This window comes from Sturnira hondurensis, unplaced genomic scaffold (assembly GCF_014824575.4).
Source record: "Sturnira hondurensis isolate 20B ecotype Veracruz unplaced genomic scaffold, ASM1482457v3 Scaffold0020374, whole genome shotgun sequence".
NCBI classification, from domain to species: Eukaryota; Metazoa; Chordata; class Mammalia; order Chiroptera; family Phyllostomidae; genus Sturnira; species Sturnira hondurensis.
In genome coordinates this window covers 1,012,178-1,038,168 of record NW_028093005.1, presented here as the reverse complement: position 1 = coordinate 1,038,168, position 25,991 = coordinate 1,012,178, and the positions used below count along the sequence as shown (strand labels likewise).

The following is a 25,991-nucleotide window of genomic DNA, read 5'->3' as shown; positions in this document are numbered from 1 at the left end:
GAGCCCCATCCAAGCAACAAAGTAACTGTAGTTCCAATTCAACTCCCACCGTCCCTGGAGTAGCGTCCTCCCTAGAGTAGCGTCCTGAACAGGCCTGGGGGGCCTGGAGCCACATTCCCTAAAGAGGGAGCCAGCAAGTATCCTGGATCTCAGGGCCTACGGCTGTAGCCTGAGGACTGGGCTCCTGCCACCTCCCTGAACTGTATCCCCTGACAGAGTCCCTGCCACTCAAGCCCCTAGGCCCATGTGCCCTAATGGGACAGGCACAGCCTCCGTGGCCCCATGGCCTGCCCAAACCTGTTCCAGACTCCACAACACCCTTCCCCAAGGCTGCCTCCACCTCCCACCTGCCTGGCTTGGGCAGGGCCTCCTGAGACTGCGCTGGGAAGGCTGGCAGGCAGGGAGCCTGGGGCAGGCACTGTGGGGCCATGGAAGCCACAGCAGAGCCCGTGCTCTACCGGCAGCTGCTGCTCTGGGACCAGAGCTTAGAGTCCGAGGATGAAGAGGAGGAGATAGCAGAGCCACTTGTTCCCGACCCCTGGAAGCCCCAGGACTCCTCCGGGTGAGTCAGGGATGGGTCTGGGCACCTGGCAACTCAGGACTGAGGCCAGTAAATCCCTCCCTCTGGGGCCCCTAGTGAGGCCAGACTACCCTCTACTTGGCTCGGCTACAGGAACTTTCTGTTTGAATAGGAGGAACCCAGGCTGCAGCCCCAGACCTGGCCTGAACCAGACAATTCATGGTGTGTGTGTCTGAAGAGACATTTGTACTAAGCCAGCCCTGCCTGCTGCTCTGTCAAAGGTTCCCAACCCCCACCCGCTCCTGCAGGAGGCACCTGCTGAGCAGGTTGGGGCCTGGCTACACCTGGCCGGGCCCTGACCCTGCAGCCTGCCAAGCCCTGGTCAGGCTTCTCTCCCAGCTGGCTCAACCCTACCTCTCCAATCTTCTCTCCAGAGACTTCCTCTCTAGCTGTCCCCAGTTTCCCCAGTCTTCATGTTTCTCTTCACACTGGGCTGTCTGTCAGGGAGCCCTTCTCCGTGGCAGACTTACACTCCTCTAACAAGCAAGATCGACCTTTTGGGAAATATTCCCTGGATTTTCCTGGGGTTCATGGGTGTCCCCCCTGCCTTGGCCCTGGCTGAGGATACTCTTCTCTCTTGAGGAAGTTGGAAAGAAGCTGGTGCTAGGCCAGGGGCCTGGGCCCAACTAGTTGTCGCCTTGCTGCTGCTGGTCCTTGGCTCCTCCCTGGCCACCTGGCAACTCCGCACCAGGGGTAGCGCTACAGAAACCTTGGGCTCTGTGGCCCCTCCACCCAGTGGACACTCCCACCGCCCCGGCGTATACCACCATGGCGCCATCATCAGCCCTGCAGGTCAGTGATGAGAGCACCCCAAGGGAGGGGAAGGGCTGGTGTCACTGGTCCCCGGCCCCTCTTCATGACAGTCCCTTCTTTGCTGCAGCCACGTGCTCCCGCCTGGGCCAAGAGCTGCTTGTTGCCGGGGGCAATGTCGTGGACGCCGGAGTCGGAGCAGCCTTGTGTCTGGCAGTGGTGCACCCTCATGCCACAGGCCTAGGTCAGTGACCCACGAGCCTAGACAGTGACCCCACCCCTGGGTCCAATTGATGATCTGGAACCCAGATAGTCAGTGGCCCTGTCCTCAATGCTGGTTAGTGAGCATGACCTAAGACATGGCCAATAGCCCTAACCCTAGGCTGTGACCCTTGATTCTAGGCCCATGTAATCTTAACCCCTTGTGGGTCTCCAGGTCCAGTCAACTACTCCTGACCCCAGGGTAAATCAGTAGCCCTTCATCTGGGGCTCTGAGTGACCCTAGCCAGATTCCCAACCCTGTGTGACACCTTTATCTCCCCCAGGTGCCATGTTTTGGGGCCTCTTCCACAATAGCTCCTCGGGCAATTCAACTGCCCTCACATCAGGCCCAGCCCAGAGCCTGGTCCCCGGCCAGGGGCTGCCCTTGGCTCTGCCCGCCCTGCGCTTGCTGCATACACGCTTCGGCCGCCTGCCCTGGCCACGGCTGCTGGCAGGCCCCACCAAACTGGCTCAAGAGGGTTTCCTGGTAGACACACCCTTGGCCCGGGCTCTGGCAGCCCACGGCACAAAAGGCCTCTGTCCACTACTTTGCCACTCCGATGGGACCCCCCTGGGCCCTGGGGACCGAGCCACCAACCCAAAACTGGCAGCTGTGCTACACAAGGCAGCGCGTGCCTCCACCCCGGACTTTGCTTGGAATGCTCTACTGAGTCTGCTGGCCAAAGACTTGGGGCTGGAGGGACGCTCAGCAGAGCCCATGCCCACCTTGGAGCCAGCACTGAAGCTGCCTTTGGCCCAGGGCGTCTTGTTCACCACCCCCAGCCCCTCAGCTGGCCCAGAACTGCTGGCACTGCTGCAGGCAGCCCTACAGTCTAGAGGACCTAGCTCTGACCCCTGCCCACCACGCCTTCAAACTACAGAGACCCCTGTAAGCAGTGTCCTGGCCACCGTGGACAGCAGCGGCTCTGTGCTCCTTCTCATCTCCTCACTCAACAGTTCCTTCGGCTCTCGACACCTGTCCCCAAGCACCGGAGTTATCCTCAGCAACCTAGTGGCCCAGTCTGCAATTAGTACATGGACCTGCCCCCTCATTCTTCGTGGCAGCCCAGATGACACAGAGGATGACGTATTAGGGCTGGTGGCTTCAGGGACCCCCGCAGCAGCCAGAGTAACAACCCATGCCCTCGTCAGCCACCTGGCCAGGCCCCAAACCCAGCTCCAGCACCACCACCACCATCAGCACCAAGCCCAACAAGGACCAACAGAGAGCCCCAGTGTTTGTGGCCAAGGGATTGTGCTCCAGGTGGCAGCCCATGCAGAGCATGCCCACGTCTCCAGTGTACCCAGTGGCTGCTGTCCCTACCAGGGGTTCTAAGGGGACAGGGACAGAGCAGGCCCACCAGCAACCAATGGAGAGCACAAAGAGAATGCATGGACTACGTGCTCAATGCTGGCTCAGGCCCTCGAACTCTGGTCTGGTCAGTTACCTGGACTGGCTCTTCTCAGCTAAGAAAACGAAGGATAATAAGAAAAGTGCGCCAGGGCCTGGGGCCAGCCCTGTGTTCTGATCCAGTTCTGGAAAGGAAAGATGGAAGAATGCCACCTGGGCCCCATGGGCAGGGCAGGCAGAGCCTGGGGGACTGCGGATATCTCCAGCCTCCCCTTCAGGCCACCCTCTGCTGATCTCCCTCGGTGAGGCTGGAAACAAAATAAAGGTGAAGTCCCATGAATACCATGTGCCATTCCTGCTCTTGGTTAATTTCCCATAAGCCTTCTAGGTGCCTGGTGTCAGGGCTTCCCCAATGGGCAGCACAAGAAACCCCCACCCGGAGAGGCATAAGCTGGGCTAATAATGTCTTTCAGCTCCCACCTGCTCTGCTCACCTCCCGCTTCCTAGGGCACCACGTGCACAACGTAAACCTCTTAATCTCACTTTCTAAAACAGACTCACAGAGCAGGAAAGAGGTTGAGAGGGTGAGTAGGAGGTTCCCCGGGGGCTGGGTACAAAAAAGCCCTGACCACCCCACCTCCCTGAGGGCTGGCGTCTCCTAGGACTACACCCTCCAGAGAGAGCTTCTCAGGCCAACAAGTAGGGGTGACCAGTAGCACCTCCACATTGTAAAAAGTATCTCTGACTTAATAGACCTCTTGATCCCACCACCTCCATCTCCTCCTGCCCAGAAAAGAAAATTCCTCCCCTGCTCAGTAAATGGTAGCCCAACCTACCCACTTATTTTAGCCCCAAACCTGGCATGCCTCTCTCTTTTTCTCCCCCTACATCCATCATCCCCTACCAGCTCCAAAGTAGCTGGAATCTGACCTGTCTGTTTTCATATTACCCTGGTTCAATCCACCATTGTCTCTGTTCTTTCTGCTGCTGCCTGTTCTGTTCACTCCTACAATCCATCCCCCCAACAGAGCTGCAGAATAATTTTTAATGTAAATATTTTTATGGGCATGCCCCTCCATAAAACCCTTTAAACTCACTCAGTTCGCCCCATCACGCTCAGAATAAAATTCAAACTCTTGATTTCTTGCTGTGAGAGCAAAAGCGTCACACCGTTCCCGCCCCGGCCCCGGCCCCGGCCCCGGCCCCGGCCCCGCCCCAGCTTCGCCCCGCCCCAGCTTCGCCGGCCCCAGCCGACCCAATCCAGTGCGCATGCGCCGCGACCTGACCCGGAAAAGGCAGCCTTCAGAGTCCCACGTGTTCGTGGAGCGTGGTGGAGATGGAGACTGAAAACGTCGCCGAGGCTATGTCTCCGGGAGAGGCGACGAAGAGTGGCGCTCGGCCTGCCGACCGTCATGGCCTGCTGAAGCACAGCCGCGAGTTCTTGGACTTTTTCTGGGACATTGCGAAGCCGGAACAGGAGACGCGCCTTGAGGCCACGGAGAAACTGCTGGAGTATCTGCGCGCAAGACCAGAGGTATGGTGGGGGAGCCTGAGGCAGGGAACTGCGTAGATTTCAGTAAAGATGGGGAGGCCGACCACAGGAATTGGGGATTAGGGGCATGTGGTCGGAACCTGGATGCCCAGGTGAGCGCCTTGCGATTCTTGTCACTGGTCGACCCGGGAATGCACTTGGTTCCGCAGGGATCCGAGATGCAATATGCCTTGAAGCGCCTCATCACTGGACTCGGGATGGGGCGAGAAACTGCCCGGCCCTGCTACAGTCTGGCCTTGGCCCAGGTGAGGTGGTGACTCCTGAAAGGAACTAGCCATGCTGGTCAAAACGGTGGGGAGTGAGGAGGGCTAGCGTCTCAGCTGCAGGGGAGGAGCGGTGTTCGGCGGGAGAGGTTGGGAGGGGTGACATCTGAGCTGATGGGAGGTGTCCCCACGTGGAGATCGAGAAAATGTGCGAGCCAGGTCTGTCAGAGAAGCCCCTGCGGATGGAGCGGGAGATTGAGTTTTCTTGGTACATGGCTTGACCGGCTGCTGAGGTACATTTTACCGGGAGTAGTAAGCTTTGGAGTGGGTTCTCTTATCTCTGAAATGTTTAGGGTCCTCTCCCCACAAGGGCCACTCAGCAGATTATATGCCACCTCTGAGGAACTTCAACTGCTGGAAGGGCAGTAAAGATCAGTCCTCGAGGATCAGCCTGAGGGGAGCTCAGAGCAGGCTGTGGGGATAGAGTGTCTGGGAAACTAGGGGCCAAAGGAAGTACTTTCTGCAACCCGGGTAAGCATGAATAGGGAGGCAAGATTCAGCTCCACACGAGCTGCAGGTTCTGTTGTTAGTGCTGCTTGGAGGGGCGTGAGCAGCTTCACTGGCATCCCTGGGGTGGGAGCAGAGGCCCAAGGCCCTTGGGCAGAAACTGAAGGGAGCAGTGGGAGGTCTGTTGGGATGTGGTTGGGTCACTCCTCTGAACCCCTCTCTTCCTCCTGCCACAACTCCTGGCAGCTGTTACAGTCTTTTGAGGACATCCCTTTGTGCAGCATCCTACAGCAGATACAAGAGAAACATGACCTTCAGAAAGTTAAGAAGGTGAGAACTAGTGTCCCTGGGGAGGTCAGCAGCCCCGGGATGGGGAAAACTTGGGCCCCTCACTGATGCCTGGAATCCTTTTCTAGGTGATGATGAGACCTGCTCTTTTTGCAAACCTGTTTGGGGTGTTAGCCCTCTTTCAGTCAGGCAGGCTGGTGAAGGTAAGAGCTTTGGGGGAAGAAGGGCTATGTGGACTGGCTTGGGAGTGGCAGGGGACAGTGGCATGTCCTGCTCATGCCCTCTGCCCCTTGGTGGGTACTAGGACTCAGAGGCACTGATGAAGTCCGTGAAGCTACTGCAGGTCCTGGCCCAGCACTACAACCACTTGCATGAGCAGCCGCATAAGGCCCTGGTGGACATCCTCTCTGAGGTATGTGCTTGCCAGTTGTGGGACCCTGGGTAGCACTAATGGTTACAGAAACATGGAGAAGACAGAGTTAACACATGGAAATGCTCTATAGAGCAGTAATGTCCCATAGAAATACAAAAGTGTCTAATGGACACATTTTAGTTGCTATATTAAAAGGGCAAAAAGGAATGAATGTAGTTTAATAACATAATTAGTCTAATACACCTATTAGGTTACCTAAATAATAATCTAAAGTATTGTTTCAACATACAATGAATATACAAAGTTGTAGTGCCCTGACCTGTGTGGCTCAGTGGTTTTGGGCGTCATCCCACAAAGCAAAAGATTGCTGGTTCGGTTCCTGGTCAGGGCAGACGCCTGGGTTGTGGGTTCAGTCCCAGTAGGGGCATTTTTGAGAGGCACTGGGTCAGTGTTTCTCTCCCTCTCTTCCCCTCTCTAAAAATAAATAAAAACCTTACAAAAGAAAAAGTTGCAGAAGTAATTGGGGAGGGGGATCACATTAAGTTTTTTAAAGCCATTGTGTGTTTTACACTTACAGCAAGGCAGGGTTCAGATTAGCATATCCCAGTGCTCAGTAGCCATTTGTGGCCGGTGGCTTCCATATTGGACAGTACAATCCTAGAATAGCACCTGGCAAATGGCAAGTATATTAAATACATTTGTCATTGTTGTTTTGGGCAGAGCTGGCTTCTCAGGGACCCCCCACTGCCCTTCTTGGGAAATGGTAGTAGATTAGTGCCTAGAATCTTCTGCTACTAAGGAAAAGGCAGGGACAGCAAAGTCCTGGGCCCCAGCTTTCTGCAACTCTGGCTGCAGAGCCAGAAGGACCTGAAGTTGAACCCAGCTCTCTACTTGGAGCTCCTTACATGAGAAATAAGCTAGTTGAAAAATCCCAAAAGAGGAATAGTTAAAATGGTGACCCCAGGTCAGTTAGCATCAGTGGGGTGCTTATATAAAACACAGCTTCCTGAGACTTGGAAATTCGAGCTTTATAATAAATACTCTCTGGTGATTCTGATGCCTAGTAAGGTGGGTTGTGGCTGTCCCACCTCAGATTGGCACTGTGCCAGGGGCCTCGAGGGAACCTGGCAGGTAGAACAGGGCCCATCGGGCTCACTTCAGGGGAAGAGATGAGGGCGCTATGAGGGCGCCCCCCTTCCTTACCTCGTCTCCTCACCCCAGGTGCCAGACAGCATGTTGCAGGAGGTCCTGCCAAAGGTTCTCAAGGCTGACTTGAATTCAGTACTTGGCTCCCCTGAGCATCTGGAGATCTTCCTCTTGGCCCAGCAGAAAGTGCCCACGAAGCTCAAGCAGCTCATGGGACCAGTCAACCTGTTGTCGGATGAGAATATCCCCAGGTATGAGGGATGTGGGTGAGTGGGCCCCCTGGGGCCAAGGGGCTATATCTGGCCATCCACAGATTTATCGTATGGCCCGAGGCTGTCCCTGCTTCCTTGGGCACCCTGACCCTTGTCTGTTCAGTGGATGCCACCTGAGTCCCCTCTGCCCTTCTCTCCAGACTGGTGAATGTGCTAAAGATGGCTGCCAGCTCTGCGAAGAAGGAGCGCAGACTGCCCGCTGTGGCTCTGGACCTACTCCGCCTGGCGCTTAAGGAAAACAAGTTCCCACGGTTCTGGAAGGAAGTTGTAGAACAAGGGCTACTGAAAAAGCAGTTCTGGCCGGCCAGGTGCCTGTGGCGCTTGTCCACTCTCAACCCCTCTTTCCTTTGTTAAGCAGAGATGGGTTGGCAGTCCCAAAGTCCACATAGAGAAGCTGACGGCTCTGACCAGGCTCTGTCATGCATCCCCTTAGCTACCTGTGTTACCGCCTGCTGGGCGCATCCTTGCCCCTACTATCCAAGGAGCAGCTGCAGCTGGTGATGCGGGGAGACCTGATCCGACATTATGGGGAGCACATGGTCACTGCTAAGGTGGGTGCTTCCCCCTGCAGCCCAGCACTGCCCGAAACGGCCAGGCATCCTGCCAAGAATGGGGGGCAGGCCGCCTTAGGGGTCAGTCAGCTTCTGGAAAACAAGGTTGCTCTTTGCTCCAGCATCGGGTCTTCCTGCCTCTGGTCCTGCCTAGTATGGGCAAGCGCAGCTGCTATTGGAAGGAGCCTGGGACTGGGGTGTCCCTTCCCTCTGGGTAGAGTGAGCTACCTCGGTCCCTCCACCTCTTCTCCCTCTTCGAGCAGAGTTTTGGCAAGGTCAGCCCTCCTTCTGCCCTCAGGCCCCTCAGCAGAGGCATTACAGCCAGCAGTCTTTCCAGACCTGCATCCACCCCAGTGTGACTCCGAGCATTGTCCGTGCTTCCCACACCAAGCTGAGTGCTCAACAGGACAGTCGGGTGGTGGTTAAGAGTGTGGGGTGGGGGACCAGAACACCGGGTGCCAGCCCTGGCCCCCCTGCACACTAGCTGTATGACCCTGCACAGGTGGTTTCCGTGCCTGGGCCTGCCTCTCCTTGTCTGTGAGATGAGGAAGGGTGCTTCCTTGGAGTTGTGAAGATACCCAGTCAATATCTGGAGCTGCTTAAAGCAGTGCACATGTCACAGGAAGCGCAGCTGGGCCTGCTCCTGTCGCCAGCTCACTCGCCACCAGGAGCAGCTTCAGAGGGCCACGTTCCTTGTGGAATTCTGGGGGAGGGACAGGTCAGAAAGTAGAGAGCAGTGAAGAGCACAGGCTGAGCGGGCTTGCATCCCAGGTGTACCACTTGGAGCCTCCAGAAATGACTGTTGTCAGCACTTCTGTATTGATCTATAAAATGACAAAAGAGGCTCACCGCAAAAAGTTGTTACAAAGATTAAACAAAACTTGACACAGAAACAAATCTCCTGGTGCCTTGCACTCAATAAGCACGCGAGAGGCGTTAGATTGTAAGCCTCACTAGGACACAGCTAGGAGCTGGCAGACGTGGGATTTGAACCCAGGTCCATTCGGTGGGCCGGCTGGAGTCTGAACCACTGCTCTGCTGGGCCTGGAGCCCAGAAAACAGCCTATCCTGACCCACAGAGGGATGGAAAGAGGTTCCTTCTGGGGCCAGAGTTGTGGAGGGTGGCCATGAGGACGGGTGGAAGCACTGGGGCGACTGGGCCCAGCAGTGCAGGGCAGGAGCATCTGCTGGGTCTTTGTGTACCCTGTTGTGGAAGGGGCTGGCGGGGCTGTTGGTGACTGCTGTGCCTGACTTGCAGTTCCCAAGTCAATTCAAGTTTGCTCCAGAGATGAACGAGTATGTTGGAACCTTCCTGGAAGGCTGCCGGGATGACCCCGAGAGGCAGTTGGCTGTGGTGGTGGCCTTCACATCCGTCACCAACCAGGGCCTCCCCATTGTGCCTACCTTTTGGCGGGTTGTGCGGTTCCTGAGTGGCCCTGCCCTCAAGGGGTACGTCGCCTGGCTGCGGGACATGTTTCTCAAGCCTGACCTGGATGCCTTGGTGGACTTCAGCACCGGCAATCAGAAGAAAGCACAGGATGCTTCGCTCCATGGGTGAGTGGGGCCTGCTGAGTCCAAAGACCAGAGCCCTCCTTCCCACAGCATTGGGGTCCATGGAAGGGGAGGGGAGCAACTAAGCCTCCCTAAGTGGCACCTGTGACCTGGCTTCTGCCCTCCAGGCCTGAGCGAGCTGTGTTCCGGCTGCGGAAGTGGATCATCCTCCGCTTGGTCAGCATCGTGGACAGCTTGCACCTGGAGAAGGAGGAGGCCTTGATTGAGGAGGTGGCCAGGTGTGCAACATGCTCAAACCCCGTTCCCTGTGGGTGGGACAGCCAAAGAATTGGGCCTCTCACCTAGTCTTAGTTTCGGCCCCTCTGGAGCCAGAAGTGTTGGGGTTCAGTTGTCCATTAAACGCAGACAAGCCATTTCCTTGGGAGCCTGTGAAAGGAAGGGACCACAAAAGTGTGAGGCTGCAGGGCCCTCAGACCCAGGCTGGCTCTGTGTGTCCCGCAGGCAGCCTCTGCATGTTGACAAGAGGCTGTGTCGGATGCCTCCACAGCGGCCCCATCTGTGCCCGGTGCTCGCTCAGCTCTCACTGCAGTCCCCGGGGGGCAGCCCGGGTTGGCGGAAGTGATGGTATGACTTGGGTGGAGCCACACAGCCTTGAGTCTGCCTTGGCTCAGAGAGAGGGATGTTGGACTCAGATCTGAGAAATGTCCGCGCCCTCTCATAGCCAGAGCAGCTCCCTCTTTCTCCTCCAGGTCGTTGGTGCGGGGCTGGTGAAAATGGGTGGCACTGAGGCAACATGGCTTGATCTCCCACTCTCCCCAGGTTTTGTTTCTTTCACTCATTCTTTGAAACAAAGAAGCCCACATCCCAGGTCCTGGAAACAGAGCAGCAGTTCTCCTTCCCTTTGGAGGGCCGGATCCGAGAGGTGGTCGGCAATGCCTTCTTCAGGTAGGCCATGGGCAGCCGGGGAGAAGCTAAGCATGGGCTGGCAGGGTGGGAAGGCGGCCTTGAGGATGCTTCCTCCCTCCAGTTCTAAGCTGGAAGAAATTTTAGAGCTCCTCCCGCTCAGAGTTCCAGTGGGGGTGGGAGGGACATGGCCATGTTTACTAACCCTGCCTGTGACCTTGACACTGCCCTCACTCAGCCTGCTGCAGACTCTCAGCACACAGTTTAAGCAGACGCCAGAGCAGACCCAGGACAGGCAGCCCTGGACCTACCGCCTGGTACAGTTTGCAGACGTGCTGTTGAACCACAACCGTAATGTCACCCCCCTGACACCTTTCACTACACAGCAGCGCCAGGCCTGGGATCGGTGAGGGGTTTGATTTCCATGGGGTAATGGGTGGGACACTCTGAGGTCTGACACTGGCAGCAGTGGCCTGAGAGTATGCCCATCTCACACCAGGATGCTACAGACTCTGAAGGAACTGGAGGCTCACTCCTCAGACGCCAAGGCCAAGGTCACTGCCTTTCAGCACTTGCTGCTACTTGTGGGCATCCACCTCTTCAAGGTATGGCAGCCTAGAAAGGAGGAGGGGTTGTGGACCTGAGGTCTGGGCCACTACAGGCTCCCTCCTGGGAGGCTTGAGAGCTCTCGGGGGTGGGGTGGGGGTGGGGGGAGGCTCTGGGGAGCTGAACTCCTCAGGCTTCCTAGGCCAGCTGGTCCTGGCGGAGCTCAGTGCCAGCGACTCTTTTGGCCCTGTGGTTTCTTCCTGACTCTGAACTTCATTTCTCTAGAGATTTCGCTTTTGTATCACATGTGGCTCTTATGAGGCTGTTTTGAGCCTTTTCTTATTTATATATATATATATAGAGAGAGAGAGAGAGAGAGAGAGAGTATTTTATATATATATATATATATATGTATATATATATATATTCTAGTTGACACACAGTAATAAATTAGTCTCAGGTGTGCAACACAACGATTAGACACTTCTGTAACTTAACAAAATGGTCCCCTCAGCAAGTCTACCCATCTGACACCCTACATGGTTGTGTTACTGATTGTGTCCCCTATGCTGTACTTCACATCTGCGTGACTTTTTATAACTGGCAATTTGTTCTTAGTCCCTTCCCCCTTTTCACCCAGCTTCTCCCAACCCCCTCCCATCTGACAGCCATCAAAATGTTCTCTGCTTCTATGAGTTTCTGTTTCATTTGTTTGTTTATTTTTGTTGTTGTTGTTTTGTTTTTTTACATTCCACTTACAAGTGAAGTCATGTGGCATTTGTCTTTCCCTGTCCGGCTTATTTCACTCAGCACAATTCCCTCTAGGTTCATTCATGTCCATGTAAGTGGCAAGATTTCATTCTCTTATGGCTGAGTCCTATTCCATTGTACATGTGGACCATCTCTTTATCCGATCACCTGTGGATGAGCACTTGGGTTGCTTCCAGATCTTGGCTGTTGTTGATAACGCTGCAATAAACATAGGGAGGCACATGTCTTTTCACATTACTGCTTTGGATTTCTTCAGATAGGTACCCAGAAGTGGTTGCTGGATCTCCCTTTGTCTCTTGTAGCCTTTGTTTTAAAGTTTATTTTCTGTTTGATATAAGTATTGCCCTTTCATTTTGTTCTGTTTCCATTTTCATGAAATTTTTTTCCTGTCCCTTTACTCTCAGTCTGTGTGTGTCTTTTGATCTGAAGTGGGTCTCTTATAGGCGACATATGTAAGGGTCATGTTTTCTTATCCACTCAGCCACCCTGTGTCTTTTGATTGAAGCATCTAATCAATTTGCATTTAAAGTAATTGTTGTTAAGTATGTAATTATTGCCATTTTATTCATATTTTTTACCTTTTTTAAAGAAGTTCCTTTAACATTTCTTTAATACTGGTTTGGTGCGATAATTTCTTAGCTTCTTGTCTGGGAAGGTCTTTTTTTTTTAATTTAATTTTTATTGTATTTTTCCCCATTACCATTTAGTCCCATTATACCCCCCACTCCCCAGGAATCACCACACTGTTGTTCGTGTCCACAAGGCCTTTTTCCTTTTTGCTGGATCCCTCCATCTCCTGACCCCCACCCGCTACCAGCTGTCATCTGCTCTCCGTCTGTGAGTCTGTCTCCATTTTCCTTGTTAGTTTAGTTCATTAGATTCCACATGTGAATGAAATCATATGATATTTGTCTGTCTTTGACTGGCTTATTTCACTTAACATAATGTTCTCCAGGTCCATCCATACTGTTGCAAAGGGTAAAACTTTCTTCTTTTTTCCAGCTGAGTAGTATTCTGGGAAGCTCTTTGTCCTTCGATTCTAAATGATAGCTTTGCTGGGCAAAGTAATCTTGGTTGTAGGTCCTTGCTTTGCAAAATCACTTTGAATATTTCATGCTAGTCCCTTCTGACCTTCAGAGTTTTTGTGAGAAATCAGCTGACAGTCTTATGGGAGCTCCCCTATAGGTAACTAACTGCTTCTCTCTTGCTGCTTTTAAGATTCTCTCTTTGTCTTTCACCTTTTGGCATTTTAATTATGGTGTGTCTTGGAGTGGGCCTCTTTGGGTTCATCTTGCTTGGAATTTTGCTTATGTCTGTTTCTTTCAGCAGGTTAGGGAAGTTTTCTGTGAGTATTTCTTGAAATAAGTTTTTAATCCCTTGCTCTCTATTCTTTTTCTGTTATCCCATGATACAAATGTTAGTTTGCTTGATGTTGTCCCAGGGGGCCCTTAAACTGTCCTTATTTGGGGGAATTCTTTTTCTTTTGGACTTTCTGACCTTTTGCCTTTTGACCTTTTTTGCCTTTTCAGGTGTTCTCCACCTCCTTGTCTTCTGTGGTTCAGTCCCTGCTCGTTCGATCTACTCTTGATTCCCTCCAGGGTGTTTTTCACCTCGGTTATTGTACTCTTTGTTTCTGACCCTTTAAAATGTTTTCTATCTCCTTTTTTATGTGTCCTATCTCTTTGTTAAGAGTTCTCACTGAGTTCATTGAACATCCTAATAACCAGTGTTTTGAACTCTTCATCTGCAAGATTGCTTGTCTCCATTTTGTTTAGTTCATGTTTGGGGTTTTGTTATGCTCTTTCATTTGGGACACGTTTCTTTGTTTCCTCATTTTTGTCAGCCTCCCTGTGTTTGTTTCAGTGTATTAGATAGAGCTACCACCCTGGCTGCTGTGGCTCAGTGGATTGAGCGTGGGCTGTGAACCAAAGGGTCACCAGTTCGATTCCCAGTCAGGTCACAAGCCTTTGTTGTGGGCCAGGTCCCCAGTGGGGGACATGTGAGAGGCAAGCATACATTGATGTTTTTCTCTCTCTTTCTCCTTCCCTTTTCCCTCTCTCTAAAAATAAAGAAGTAAAAACTTAAAAGAAAAATAGAGCTACCATGTCTCCTGCTCTTGATAGAGTGGCCTTGTGTAGTAGGTGTCCTGTGGGGCCCAGGACTGCAGCCTCCCTGGTCACCTGAGCTGGGGCTCCAGGTGTGTCCCTCATGCGGGCAGCACATGCCCTCCTACTGTAGTTGAGCCTTGGTTGGTGTTGGCACATCAGTCAGAGAGATTGAGCCTTTGGCTGATTGGCCATGGGGACTGGTCACAGCTGTAGTGGAGGAGCTGTGTGGGGACTGACCCCCACAGCAGGGTCCACTTTAACCAGCCTCTGATGCCTGCTGGGTCAGCCCTTGGAGTGTGCCATTTGTGGAGGGGGCTGGGTGGTGTTCTCGTGTGGTCTGAAGCTGGCCACTGTTCTGGGGCCTCTTAGCAGGTGCTCCAATGCAGGTGAAGTTCAGCACTGGCCTTTGTTCTACCTGGGGTCACCTCATATGAACTACAGATTGATCTGCAGGAGGTTGCTGCTTGTACTGGGCTTGGAGATGCCTGGGAGAGGCTGAGCTGCAACCTGAGGCTGCCTGCCAGTCGTGCCGTGCTTGGGGCTGCTTAGCAAGAGGGTCAGGGCACATCGAGGCCAGATGCTACTTGTTTGGGAGATGCTACTTGTTTCTACAGACTTTAGAAAGGTCTGTAGTATGAGCCAAGACAAGCTATTAGAATGGAAAAGCCACCTGAAGCAGCTTGAATGAGACCAAAAGTTGGGTAGGGCAGGGTCTCGGAGTCAACAGGACTGGGCAAAGAGTGTTATCCTGATTGATGGAGACTCAGATATGACCCCCACCTGCCAGCTCTGGAGTGGAGGGCTCTGCAAGGGAACGGTAGCCTCTGCCAGCACCTCTGTCTGGGAGGAAGCTGCCCTTCTAACCCTTACCCTGAAGCCAGACAATTATATCCCCGGCACCTTACGAGGTACTCGAGCTCAGAGCAAGAAAGTCCAGTAAGTCTGTTCTCAGGCCCTTCAAGAGAAACTCTTGCCTGGGACTGCAGCAGCCCTCCATCCCTCACCCACAGTCGCGGCTGGTTTTCACAGCCAGAACTTGGGGAGACTTGTCTTCCCAGCACTGGAACCCTGGGCTGGGTAGCCCACAGTGGTGCTGGGACCCCTCACTTGCAGGGAGGACCCCAGCAGCTGAGATATCCCTCCTGACTTTTAACCACTACATGTAAGTGTGGGACCAGCCCCTTCCACATCTCTGCCGGCCTACCAGTATGGCTTCTGCTCTTTGTCCTTAGTTATAGGACCTCTGTTCAACTAGGCTTCAAGCATCTCTGAATGAGGGGCGGTCTGTAGTCGTAATTTTGATGTGGCCTTGGGAAGAGGCAAGCACAGCGTTTACCTGCTCCTCCATCTTGACCGGCTCTGAGGAGCTGGGCTCTCACCGCTCCCTCTGGCGTCTTGGCTGTGGGTTTTGCTTTGGGCCCAACCATGGACAGGTCGTGTGGATAAAGTTTGGCCACAGTGCCCCTTCTGCTCTTTGGCAGTGGGCATCAGGGCCCTGGTGATTGGGGACATGTTTGAACCCACCCCAGACCAAGGGTGTGTCAAACCCCTGGGTAAAGGGTACCTGGTCAGGGCTCAGGGCTTCTGTTCTGGCCTTCACTGTACCACTTCTGGCCCCAACGTTGAAACCCCCACTGCACTGTGAGGGAGAAGTCTGCCTTTTCAGTGCCACAGGCCACACAGGCCGTTCTAGAGGCCTCCTAAGGGTGGATGAGAAGGGTAGGTGGCTGGAGCTGAAGCTTGTTCCCAGCAAGATTGGTTTAAGTCAGTTTAAATTAAACTAGTTACAACTGCTGTATTTTGCCAAATATATGCACACCCACATTTTTGTGCATGTTATATGCAAGATTATTATACCCGTGGAGTGTAATCATCATAACCATGTATAACGTGCATCCTTATTTTTCCCTCAAAAATTAAGGCAAAAATTTGCACAATATACATGGAAAAATACAGTAGTGATTTTCAGTCTTTTCTGAGACTGAAAATATTGACCAGGTGTAGGAGGAAAAGTCTGGAATTGTGAATCGTGAGGCTGGGGCCTGCTGGCTTCCTGTGACTGCGCCAGCCATCCTTGGCAGGTTCTCTGCCTCTCCAGGCACTATGGGGCAGTTGGGCTCCGTTTCCCTAAGGGCCCTCCAATCCTGTAACTATACATTGGGTATAAAAGGTCACCACCTCCTGGGCTGCTCCTGGGGTCTGGCTGGGGTCCTCCATTCTGGGTGGCAAGGGTGACTGGCTAAGGCAGGCTAGAGTGTTCTCAGCATCTGGTGAGAATACTCCACTTGACTAGCCCCTCCCCCAGCTCAGCGGAGGCTGGGAATGGGGTTTGGCTCCTGATTTCTGCCCCACGCACAGTCCCCCACAGAGAGCTGCGACCTCCTGGGTGACATCCAGACCTGCATCAAGAAGAGCCTGGGGGAGAAGACCCGCCGGACCCGCTCCAAGGCCGCCAGTGGGTCATTGCCCCTGGGGTAGGGGGGCAGGGCACATCCTGGGCACACCAGAGACCTGCAGTGGGTCAGCAGTGCCCTGCTCTGACTCAGACCTCCTCCCGCTTGCAGACTCCCAGGAGCCACCATGGGTGGAAGTGCTGGTGGAGGTCCTCCTGGCCCTCCTGGCACAGCCCAGCCATTTGATTCGCCAAGTGGCCCGGAGCGTGTTTAGCCACATCTGCTCCCACCTGACTCCACGTGCTCTGCAGCTAATCCTGGATGTAAGTTGGGGGCCTTTGGAGAAACGGGTCCCAGGATGTGGCTGTCCCAGCACCAGGCTGCATGGGCGCTGTCCTTTCAGCTCGTCCCAGCCATAACCTGCAGAGTGGGTGGGGCCCTCACTCACACTCTGCTGCTGTGCAGCCCTGTTAGTCGAGAGGGCCAGTGGTCTGAGGAGGGTAAAGGGTCAGCCGTCTGGGAATGCCCTGCAGGTGCTAAACCCCGAGCAGAGCCAGGATGAGGATGACAACGTGATGATCACAGACGATGCTGAGAAGCAGCTAGAGGATGAAGAGGTAATTAACAGCAAGGTAGCGCAGGGTGGGCAGATGCATGGTGTGCAATGGGGAGGTACTACACGCTGGCTATCCACAGGACAAGAGCTCGGAGGGCGAGAACAACAAGAACTCCGAGAGTGAGGGGGAGAGCACCGAGGAGGAGAGTGAGGAGGAGGATCGGGACGGGGACGTAGACCCTGGCTTCCGGGAGCAGCTGATGGTGGTGCTGCAGGCAGGGAAGGCGCTGGTGAGCAGAAGCTTGGGGAGGGGGTGGGGCTCCTGTCCCGGTCTGTCTGCACGTGCCCACAAGATGCCAGGCTGCTCACTAGGCACCTGTCCCTCAGGGTGGAGTGGGTGACGACGAGGACGATGAGCTGGATGATGAGGCCATGATGGCTCTGGACCAGAACCTTGCCAGCCTCTTTGCTGAGCAGAAACTGCGCATCCAGGCACGAAGGGATGAGAAGAACAAGCTACAGAAGGAGAAGGCGCTCCGTCGGGACTTCCAGATCAGGGTGAGCCTGAGAACTGGCCCGAGTACACTCTCTGGCCTAGTCACCTTGCCCCTCTACGCCCTCCCACACCTGACTGAGCCACCCATCCCCGCCTCAGGTCCTGGACCTGATAGAAGTGCTGGTGACCAAGCAGCCCGAGAACCCCCTGGTCCTGGAGCTGCTCGAGCCACTGCTGAGCATCATCCGTCGCAGCATGCGCACCAGCAGCACCAAGCAGGAGCAGGACCTCCTGCACAAGATAGCCCGCATCTTCACGTGAGCGCGGGTTGGGTGGGGGCGGGCGTTGGCGGGTCCCCAAACCAGCAGCCCTCAGAGGAGTGCCAGGCCTTTTGGGTTTTCAAAGTAAAAAAGGCAGGAGCTAAGCTTCTAGAATGGGCCCCCTTGGCTCTCGAGGTTCACTGCTGTCCCCCAGGGGCACATGTTACCCAGCAGTTCACACCTAAGCCTTCATTCACCTCTCCATCCCCCCACACTGAGCAGCAGCTCTGCGCTAGACTAGCAGTCCTCACTGCAGTCGGGGAACTAGCCTGGACATCCAGTGTCTCGGGGCTGTGGTGGGGGGAGGGTGGTGGATAAGGGGCAGCAGGCACACAGGTGGTGGGTGCACCAAACCCACTGGGGCTGCCAGGAAGGCCTCCTGGGAAGGTGTCAGTAGTGTTAGGAGCTGTGGGGTTCCATCGAGCCCAGGGGCCACCGGCAGGGCAGAACAGGCCCAGAAGGTTTGCAGCAGGGAGGTAAGAGCCCTGTGGACCCCACCCTAGCAGTGCCGGGAGCCACAGAGGTGTTCTTACCAGGAGCGTAGACTGGGGATAGAGGCTGGTTTGTCTTTTAAGAAAAGGGTGGCAGCGTGGGCTGCACTAGAGCAGGGAGCCCAGCCAGCGGGACGGTGCAGGGGGCAGATACAGATCTGCCTTCCAGAGTGCTGAGGAGCTTGGGGACACAAAGGCCTGGGGTCTTGAGGTGCCAAGCACACAAAGCAGAGCAGGCAGAAGGACACAGGCAGTGCTCCCCCGACTCGTCTCTCACACTGGCTTCGGGCCCCCACCTTTTCTGTTAGTTTTCCCTGCCACATGTTTGGGCAGTGTTGGGCTTGTTCAGTGCTCTGCCTCTCGTCCCCGCTGTGTCCCAGCCCTGCAGGGCCACGCAGGGTTCTGGGCACACAGATCCTGGTCTTGCTTCTTCACAAGGGACTGGAGCCAGTGTTTCACGAGAGATGAGTGTAGACGGGAGTGTGGACTGGGTTCGGCTGTGGTGTGGCCTTAGCTCAGGGAGCCAGTTTCCCCTCTGGCTTGTCCTCAGAGCAAATCTGCAGGTGGCCCTGGGCCTCCCTCCGCAGCCTCAGTCAGATTCATTTTCCTCTCTAAGTGTCTCCCTGCCTGGGAAGTGGGACTCAGGGTCCCTACACTTAGGGTTGGCTCTGCTGGGTGGGAATGTGGGTGGGAAGAGAATGTTGTGACCAGCTCCGCCCCTTCCTGCCCCACAGACACCACCTGTGTCGCTCCCGGCATTACTGCCGTGACGTGGGCAACAGCCTGGAGACTCTGTATGCCCAGGTGGAGCGGCTGGTACAGCAGGCCAGCCGCCAAGCCGACTCCTCTGTCTCCCTCTACTACTTCAACGCCTCTCTCTACCTGCTCCGGGTCTTGAAGGGCAACACTGCCGAAAAGTCCATCCGCCAGGCCCAGAAGAAGGAGAAAGCAGGCGCTAACACCAGCACCAAGCCCAGGGGCCCCGAGGTGAGCAGACCCTGGCCCAGGAAGGATCAGTCTGTGGAGGCTGGGACCATTTGCCTGTTTCACAGGTGGGGAGTTGAGGCCACAACTCCCCAGGGACCCGGCTTTGGCCTTCCCTCTCCCTGGCATCGCACTGACTCTTTCTCAGGTGGCCCAGGCAACCAGCTGCTTAGATTTGAACCTCGTGACCCCGATCTACTCATCAGCACTGAGCTCCTTCCTGACCAAGCGCAACAGCCCGCTCACCGTTCCCATGTTCCTCAGCCTCTTCTCCCGGCACCCAGTGAGTGTGGGGCCGGCCCGCCCCCACGGGGCCCCTACGCAGCCCAGTGCCCCATCTCACAGCCCTGTCATTCCCTCCCTAGCTGCTCTGTAAGAACCTGCTCCCCGTTGTGATCCAGCACATGACGGGCCAGACACGGCCTCGCCATCAGGTAAGGGCCTGAGTCCCCCCGCACTGGGCTCATTCTGGCTGGGTGTCAGTGAGGCCCAGGAGGGCAGCCCTGGTGAGAATAAGGGTGAGCAGGCCCACCCCACCCGGGCCAACTGCTCTGGCCAACCCCGCCCTCACCATAGGTACAGGGTAGCTATGGGGTGGGGCAGCTTTGCCCCTGAGGCTTCCACTTCCCACATGTCTGGAGCCCTCCGACTCAGCGCTCACACTCCAACCTGCACAGGGGAAGCCCTTGCTGTCTGCTCAGGTGTCTAGCTGACAGGGGCAGGGTGGGGACTGGGGAGGCTGGAGGACGACAGTAGTGAGTAGTAAAAGGGTGTCAGGAACAGTCTCAGTCCAGACTGCCACCTCTGTCCAGCTGAGAGCTCTTGCTCCATCCCTGGGCCTCTGCTCCCTCACCTGCCTGAGAAGAGGGGACAAGAGTGGATGGGCGCAGACCCCAGAGCTTCACAGGAACAACCCCGGGCAGGATGGATTCAGAGCAGCAGGCCGCCCTCACGCAGGCTAGGGTTGTCTTGGCTTTAGTAGCTGCCCAGCAGGCTGCCAGCACTCTTGGGGTCCCCTTTGGGACCCTAAGCCTGGCCCAGCATGCCAGGTCTCCTGGTGACTGTTCCACCTCCCCAGGCCCAGGCCTGCCTGCTGCTCCAGAAGGCCCTACCTGTTCGGGAGCTGAGACTGTGCTTTGAGGACCCCGAGTGGGAGCAGCTGATTGGCCAGATCCTGGCAAAGGTCACTGAGGTAACAGCCATGGCGGTCCCCTCCCACACCCGCATCAGGAATGGTTCAGAAATGGGGAGCGAGGGTTACTGGGACCCCAACCCTCGGGTGGTTGCCCCAGGAAGGCATGTGGGAAAGGGCTTCCGGAAGCGCACAGAGCAGCTCAGCATGGCCGCTGCCTCCTCAGAACTTGAAGGCACTGGGCGAAGCACAGACCAAGTCAGAGCAACTGAGGGAGCGGTCCTCCTTGGAGCTGCTCAACACTGTTCTGCGGATTGTCCATCACGAGGTGAGCCCTGGGTTCCGAAAGGAGGTCACTAGGCAGGCAGAGGAACTAGTCTCCCCGCAAAGGCCTAGGGGTGGGCGGGTACCCACATGGGGAAGGTTCTGGATGCCAAGGGAGGAATTGGGCTGCTTTTGTTTGCGGGGCTAGAGAGCCGTGGACACGGGACTGGCTTGGGAGGGAAGAGAGCCACGCCAGAGCCTGGCTGGGCTGGGGTGAGAGGGGATGCTGTTGTTGTTTGTGCTGTGGTAAGAAAAATCTGAGGGGGGCTGGGTGGGCCCGGGGTGGAGACACTCCCGGTGGGGCAGCGGTCCAGCAGCAGCAGGGCTCCAGGCCTGCAGGGGGTGCAGGAGGCAGCTGAGGGTGAGTGGCCCCCTCAGGCTGGCCCAGAGGGACAGGTCGGGGAGCTCTAGTGTAGACACCGGTCACAACCCACATGCAGGGTAAGCTTGCTGAGAGGGTCCTCGGGGAGGAGGCAGGGCCTGGGCTGGGGCTTTGCAGAACAGCCAGTGGGCCTGAGAAGCGGTGCCCAGAGTGGCAGTAAAAGGCCAGGACAGAAGGGTGCGTTGAAAGCCAGTGGGTCTCAGAGTAACCCAGTCAGATGTGGCGGGGAGCAAGAGAGGGGAAGAATGGCTTCGGCTGCCCTGACGTCATTGCATGGTGCCCTCAGAGGCGGGTGGCCAGCGCCACCCAAGGCAGGACTGAGTGGGAGGTGAGGACATAGAGATTGGGGCTTCTGGCTGTGGGGCGAGAGAACAGACATGGGCCTGGGGCTCCTTTTTCTTCCTAAGGCAAGTGAAAGTGGTGATTGACAGGCAGGAGGAGTGGCTGAGGGTGCAGAAGTGGGTGTGGGGTCACTGGAGAGGCAGTAATTGGGCAAGGGTGGGAGGACCGGCGACCAAGAGCTGTGAAGAAGCTTCCTGTCTCTGCTGTAGCCATAGCTTTGCCACCCTTTACAGAAGATGACCGTGGACCTGACAGTCATCCAGGGCGTGCTGCAGAGCCAGCAGTCAAAACTGCAGCACAGGGTGCAGCAGCGGGAGCACTCAGCCGGGTCCAGCCGCCTCTACGACCTCTACTGGCAGGCCATGAGGGTCCTCGGGGTCCAGTAGGTCCTGGGAGCGGCCCATACCTTGGGAGGGGACGGAGAGACCCTCACGCCACACACATCATGATGTGCGTGCTCCAGAGTCTGAGCTTTGGGCGGTTTGGGTCCCGTGGGACCACGGAGGTGGTGGGCACACCTGCCCTTGGTGGACACTTTCTCACTTACTCACTTCCTCCCAGGCGCCCCAAGTTGGAGAAGAAGGATACCAAGGAAGTCTCCACTGCCACGCAGAGCCCCATTAGCACGAAACGGAAGAAAAAGGGGTTCTTGCCAGAGACCAAGAAGCGCAAGAAACGCAAGTCAGAGGGCATCACCCAAAAGGAGGATGCCCAGCCTGCGGCCACCATTGGGGACCAGCCCCTCAGTACAGGCAAGAGGAGGAAAAGGAAGAAGGCTAAGGTCACAGCCCAGGCCCAGGTGAATGGGACACCTATTGCCAAGAGCCCTGCCACTAAGAGTTTGGCTCCAGAGCCCCCTGCCCGGAGCCCCAGCGCCCCTGCCAAGACCCCAAAACTACAGAAGAAAAACCGGAAGCTGTCCAAGGTGAATGGAGCCCCTCCTGTGTCCCCCACAGAGCCTGCAAGCAAAAAGCAGCACCAGATGGAGCTGCCAAAAAAAGGGGTCTCGGGCAAATCGCCCCAGCTGGCTCTGCCACGGAAAAAGGCAAGATTGTCTTTGGCCAGCAGGAGCCCCAGCCTCCTCCTCCAGGGCGGGGCCAAGAGAAAGAAAGCACAGCTAAGGAAGGCAGCAAAGCCCTGAGCAAGGGCCCTGTCCCTTAGCCCCTCCCTGTCAGCCCTAGAGACCCCTATTTTTTCACCGGGATTTTAATAAGCAAGCCACTGTGTGAGGTACTGCCTTCTGGCACTGGGCAGAGGGCCTGCCACCAGCCTGCCTGGAGGTCCCACTGCAGCAAGCGTGCCCCGAGTCCTTGTCTGCGTGGTCCTGGGGGAGTCAGGGACGCGGGCCCTGGGCTGGGCCCTGCCTCTGCACACTGGCCACCGTTTCTCAAGCCAGAGCACATCTGAACTGTTGGGGTTGGGACCTTGGCTGCTGGCCACGTGGGCCAGGTCCAGGGTTCTGGTGTTCGGGCAGTTGACACAGGTAGATGCCACCAGTGCAGTGCCAGCCATCACGCTGGCTGAGCCCAGGTGTGACCACCCTTGTGCACGCGCCCCCCCCCCCCAGGCTGCTTTCCTGCAGGAGCCACCAGGGCATGATTTAAATAGGTTTATTTCTTCATTTACAAGAGGAATATATTTGGCTTCTCTTAAGACTCTGAGATTCACAATCAGCAGCTCTAAAAAATAAAGGAGCGGTTTGGCTTCCGGAAGGAAGAGGAGGCAACACTTGGACCTGGTTCTTGTACAACAAGAAAACATTGCTGGGGCCCCAGTGGAGGCTGGGGTGAGGGTGGAGGCCAGGCTGGTCTTCGGGGATCCTACCCCCTTGTTGGGCCGCCTCCAGGGTGCCCCAGAGCTTGGTGGGGAGTGGGTATTCCAGTAGCTCACACACCACTGAAGCCACACCAGTTGCTAACTACAGAGGGAGCTGGCTCTTAGGGTCTCCTCCTGGCTGCAAGGGGCCCCCAGACCACCACCACCTTGATTCCAGCAAATGTGCAGGGAGGGAGTGTGGAGCAGAGGGGACGCGATGAGCTGCGCAGTGGGCAGCAGCTGTGCCCCACACTGGCTGTGAGTGTGGGATGGTGTACGCAGGTGGGACCACAGGTGGTCATGGGCTGTGGAGGTGGCTCTGAGGCATCAGGCCTCAGCCTGCGCCAGCTCTTCCTTGGGTCAGGAGCTTGGTGGTGGTTGCTCCCTATGGTTTCAGGGAGAGTACCCCTGGGCTCTGCCTGTGGAAAAAGCCTGTTGTGGGGCAGGAGTAGGCTCTGGCTTCTGTTGGGGGTCCAGGAGGATAGGAACAGGTTCTCCGGGGACTGCAAGGAGCCCCATCTCCCAGGCAGGCAGTCCCCAGACCTCAGGTCTGGGGGCACAGATGGTATGTGGCAGCCACCAGGGCCTTCACCCCTGGTGACGCCGGGTCCCCACCCTGGAGCCAGCCCAAAGGAGCAGAGACAAGTGACGGGCCAGGCTGGGGAGTTCTCAGTGCCAGTGCCAGGTTGAGTCCATCCTCTGTCTCTGAGGTCAGAGGCCCAGCTGGAAAGGCTATGGTCCCACACACCAGGGAGCTTCAGAGCCTGAAGCGGTACCCTGAGGCCGGTGCCACCCCTGGGTGCAGTCCAGGAGCTGCTGGGTCTTCAAAGCTGCCTCGGTTGCCATGCCCAGCGAGCCCCACAGGGAAGTCCAGCTCCCTGGCCCCATGGTCCAGAGAGGGTAGGCCCTTGCCCAGAGTCACATAAGCTGGTGGCAGACCAGACTCTCTCCACACACCTGGTGGGGGCTGCCGCCTCCTCGGGTCCCGAGGGCCCTGCAGCCCTAACCCAGAGCTGGGGTTCTGTCCAGCTGTGTGGCCCTGGCCCCAGCACACACAGCCCTCCAGGTTAGCTGAGGACACAGCCTCCTCTTGGAGCCATGGCCACCCAGCAGTCCCAGACCAGAGATGGGAAGCGTCCAGCTGTGGGTCTCGTGCGAAGCTGGACAGCCCTGCAGGGCTGGGACGCTGAAGGACACCTCCCAGACTAGGTGGGAGGGAGCGTTCTTCATAGTTCCAGAGGCACCTAGAAGAAGGGTGGTCAGAGGTCAGGGGGTGGGGCTTTGGGAGGAGTCATTTACAGCTTCCTTCATTTTCCTCGCTGTTAGGAGAAATGCCTTTCTCTGGTTCTGGGGGTGTGGGGGTCTCCTGGGGCCTGGCTGGGGGGTGGTGACCTCGGGTCTTGCACTGCTGGGAAGTGCCCCTCCCTGAGGAAGGTCAGAGTAGGAGCCGGGCCCGGCACCTCTAGGAAACTGCAGGATGACGGAATCCAGGACAGCAGGGAGTCCTGGCTGGTTGCAGCCCTGACCCATGCCCCCAGCTCTTCTGAGGAAGAAGGAGGATCTGGTTTACTGGAAGAGGGAGCCTGCCCCCCGCCCATGGGTCCTCCAGTCAACCTGGGCCACGTTTCAGGAGGAAGGGCTCCTAAGTGCTTCCTCTCCCCTAACCCTGCCTTCCCTTCCCATGAGGGTCCTCCCCAAATCCGCCACACACACCACCCCCACCGGCCTGCACTCACCGCCTCAGACCTTCATGGGTGCGGGTGGCATTGCCAGCTCGTTCGCCCTGGGGGAGAGACGGGCAGGGGTCAAGGCGGCGGATCAGCGGGGGCTGAGCCCGGGCACTGCTCTGGCACATCGCATCACGGGGGCCGGTTGACCGGACGTGCTGGGCAGGGACCTCGTCAGCCCCAGGGGGAGGTGGGAGAGCCCAGGGGTTGGGAGAGGAAAGAGAGACAAGAGTAAAGAAGAGAGGAGAAAGAAGTCAGAAAATGAGAGGAACAGAAGAGAGGAGTCCCAGCTCTGAGCACCATCACTCCAGAGAAACCCAGGTCTAGAACCACCAGGAACACCCCTGTTCAACGCGGGCTCCCCCAGCTCCCAAGCCCACTCTGGGAGGGGGGAGGCCTGTGAGCTGCAGGCCGCATGACAAGGACAGGGAGGCTTGGGAGCTGGGCCAGCACCCCAGGGGCCCGGCGACCCGCCCGAGTTCCCTCCTGCCACCAGACAGGGTCGTGGAAGCGCAGTCAACAGGCCCACCCTACCCCACTCACTGCTGCTCGGCCTTGGCACGGTCACTGAGGAAGAAGAGAGCAGTGGCTAGGAAGAACATGCCGCCCAGGACCACGACGAAGGGGCAGAGCATGAGGGCGTAGCCCAGACTCAAGAACTCCCAGAGCGGGGAGTCCTTGGTGCTTTGGCGGATCAGGTCGGAGATCTGCGAGGATTGGGGGGGGGGGGGTGTCAGGGCAGGCCCGCCATCTAAAGCCCGTCACCCACCATAGCCACTCCCGCCCCAGGAACTCACAAAGCCGATGAGGTAGGGGCTGCCAGCATCCCCCAGCAGGTGAGAGGTGAAGCTCTGCAGGGCCATGGCGGTGGCCCGTCTTGTGGGGATGACCACACACTATGGAAGAGGTGGCAGGTCAGAGGCCAGAGGAGCCAGGGCCACCCACCTGGCCTCAACCTCGGGGTCAGGACACTTCAGAAACCCTCACACTGTCAGATCCCTTCTGCCCATAAGACCAGGCTGCCTTAGATTCTACACTGGACACTTGGAGAAGAGCCAACTGTGGCCCAGAGAGACACAGATTACATGCAGGGTCAGGCAGCCCTGGGCCCAGAGCCCTGACCTCTCAGCCTTTGGCCATCACCTGCCCACCAGTTAAAGATCCATCTTGGTCCCCTCCGTGAGGTTGGCCTACAAGGGAGTGGGCAGCAGGGCCCTGTCTGGAGAGCTTCCGCTTTTACCCATGGGCACCCCCGGGACCAAATGCCAGGAGCCACTGGGCCCCAGGAACCCTTCTCAGATCCATTAGGCCCTAACCACAAGGGGCACAGCTCCACAGCTGGGCGGGGCCGGCAG

At 56.6% G+C, this 25,991-nt stretch overlaps 3 protein-coding genes across 7 annotated transcripts in view; 2 read left to right on the top strand and 1 right to left on the bottom strand.

Moving 5' to 3' along the window:
- The first annotated feature begins 400 nt into the window (after positions 1-400).
- On the top strand, positions 401-2,961 carry GGT6 (gamma-glutamyltransferase 6). The gene is made up of 4 exons (XM_037029590.1): positions 401-562; positions 1,167-1,372; positions 1,461-1,574; positions 1,876-2,961. The coding sequence occupies exons 1-4, from the start codon at positions 429-431 to the stop codon at positions 2,925-2,927; spliced, it is 1,506 nt and encodes a 501-aa protein (XP_036885485.1). The 5' UTR covers positions 401-428; the 3' UTR covers positions 2,928-2,961.
- Positions 2,962-4,229: 1,268 nt separating this feature from the next.
- MYBBP1A (MYB binding protein 1a) lies at positions 4,230-22,397 on the top strand. Of its 2 annotated transcripts, XM_037029628.1 has the most exons (26): positions 4,230-4,476; positions 4,644-4,739; positions 5,451-5,534; positions 5,621-5,695; positions 5,797-5,904; positions 7,087-7,262; positions 7,424-7,591; positions 7,717-7,834; positions 9,093-9,388; positions 9,514-9,624; positions 10,166-10,291; positions 10,488-10,655; positions 10,749-10,854; positions 16,033-16,129; positions 16,239-16,390; positions 16,601-16,684; positions 16,764-16,913; positions 17,011-17,181; positions 17,279-17,436; positions 18,665-18,917; positions 19,063-19,197; positions 19,280-19,348; positions 19,993-20,106; positions 20,273-20,374; positions 21,328-21,476; positions 21,656-22,397. In XM_037029628.1, the coding sequence occupies exons 1-26, from the start codon at positions 4,279-4,281 to the stop codon at positions 22,233-22,235; spliced, it is 4,044 nt and encodes a 1,347-aa protein (XP_036885523.1). In that variant the 5' UTR covers positions 4,230-4,278; the 3' UTR covers positions 22,236-22,397. The 2 variants fall into 2 exon arrangements, with proteins under 2 accessions (XP_036885523.1, XP_036885524.1); XM_037029629.1 differs by lacking the exon at positions 21,656-22,397 and having other exon boundaries at positions 21,304-21,378.
- A 292-nt stretch (positions 22,398-22,689) lies between these two features.
- Positions 22,690-25,991, bottom strand: part of SPNS2 (SPNS lysolipid transporter 2, sphingosine-1-phosphate) — a 37,296-nt gene continuing 33,994 nt past the window's right edge. The window contains exons 10-13 of one of the 4 annotated variants that reach the window (XM_037029630.1): positions 25,434-25,532; positions 25,180-25,343; positions 24,646-24,837; positions 22,690-24,153 (exon numbers count right to left, since the gene is read on the bottom strand). In XM_037029630.1, the coding sequence (XP_036885525.1) occupies positions 23,667-24,153; positions 24,646-24,837; positions 25,180-25,343; positions 25,434-25,532 (942 nt within the window). In that variant the 3' untranslated portion in view covers positions 22,690-23,666. Of the gene's footprint in view, positions 24,154-24,645; positions 24,838-25,170; positions 25,344-25,433; positions 25,533-25,991 lie in introns of those variants that run through there. The other 3 variants (XM_037029633.1, XM_037029632.1, XM_037029631.1) reach the window with 3 other exon arrangements.

What these genes read in the sequence shown, in the direction of transcription:
- GGT6 (XM_037029590.1), top strand. Translation starts at nt 429, where the DNA reads ATGGAAGCCACAGCAGAGCCCGTGCTCTACCGGCAGCTGCTGCTCTGG. An exon ending in AAGCCCCAGGACTCCTCCGG is followed by an intron (nt 563 to 1,166) that starts GTGAGTCAGGGA and finishes CTCTTGAGGAAG; the next exon opens with TTGGAAAGAAGCTGGTGCTA. An exon ending in CCCTCATGCCACAGGCCTAG is followed by an intron (nt 1,575 to 1,875) that starts GTCAGTGACCCA and finishes TATCTCCCCCAG; the next exon opens with GTGCCATGTTTTGGGGCCTC.
- MYBBP1A (XM_037029628.1), top strand. Translation starts at nt 4,279, where the DNA reads ATGGAGACTGAAAACGTCGCCGAGGCTATGTCTCCGGGAGAGGCGACG. An exon ending in TTGATTGAGGAGGTGGCCAG is followed by an intron (nt 9,625 to 10,165) that starts GTGTGCAACATG and finishes CACTCTCCCCAG; the next exon opens with GTTTTGTTTCTTTCACTCAT. An exon ending in TCCTGGCAAAGGTCACTGAG is followed by an intron (nt 20,107 to 20,272) that starts GTAACAGCCATG and finishes CTGCCTCCTCAG; the next exon opens with AACTTGAAGGCACTGGGCGA.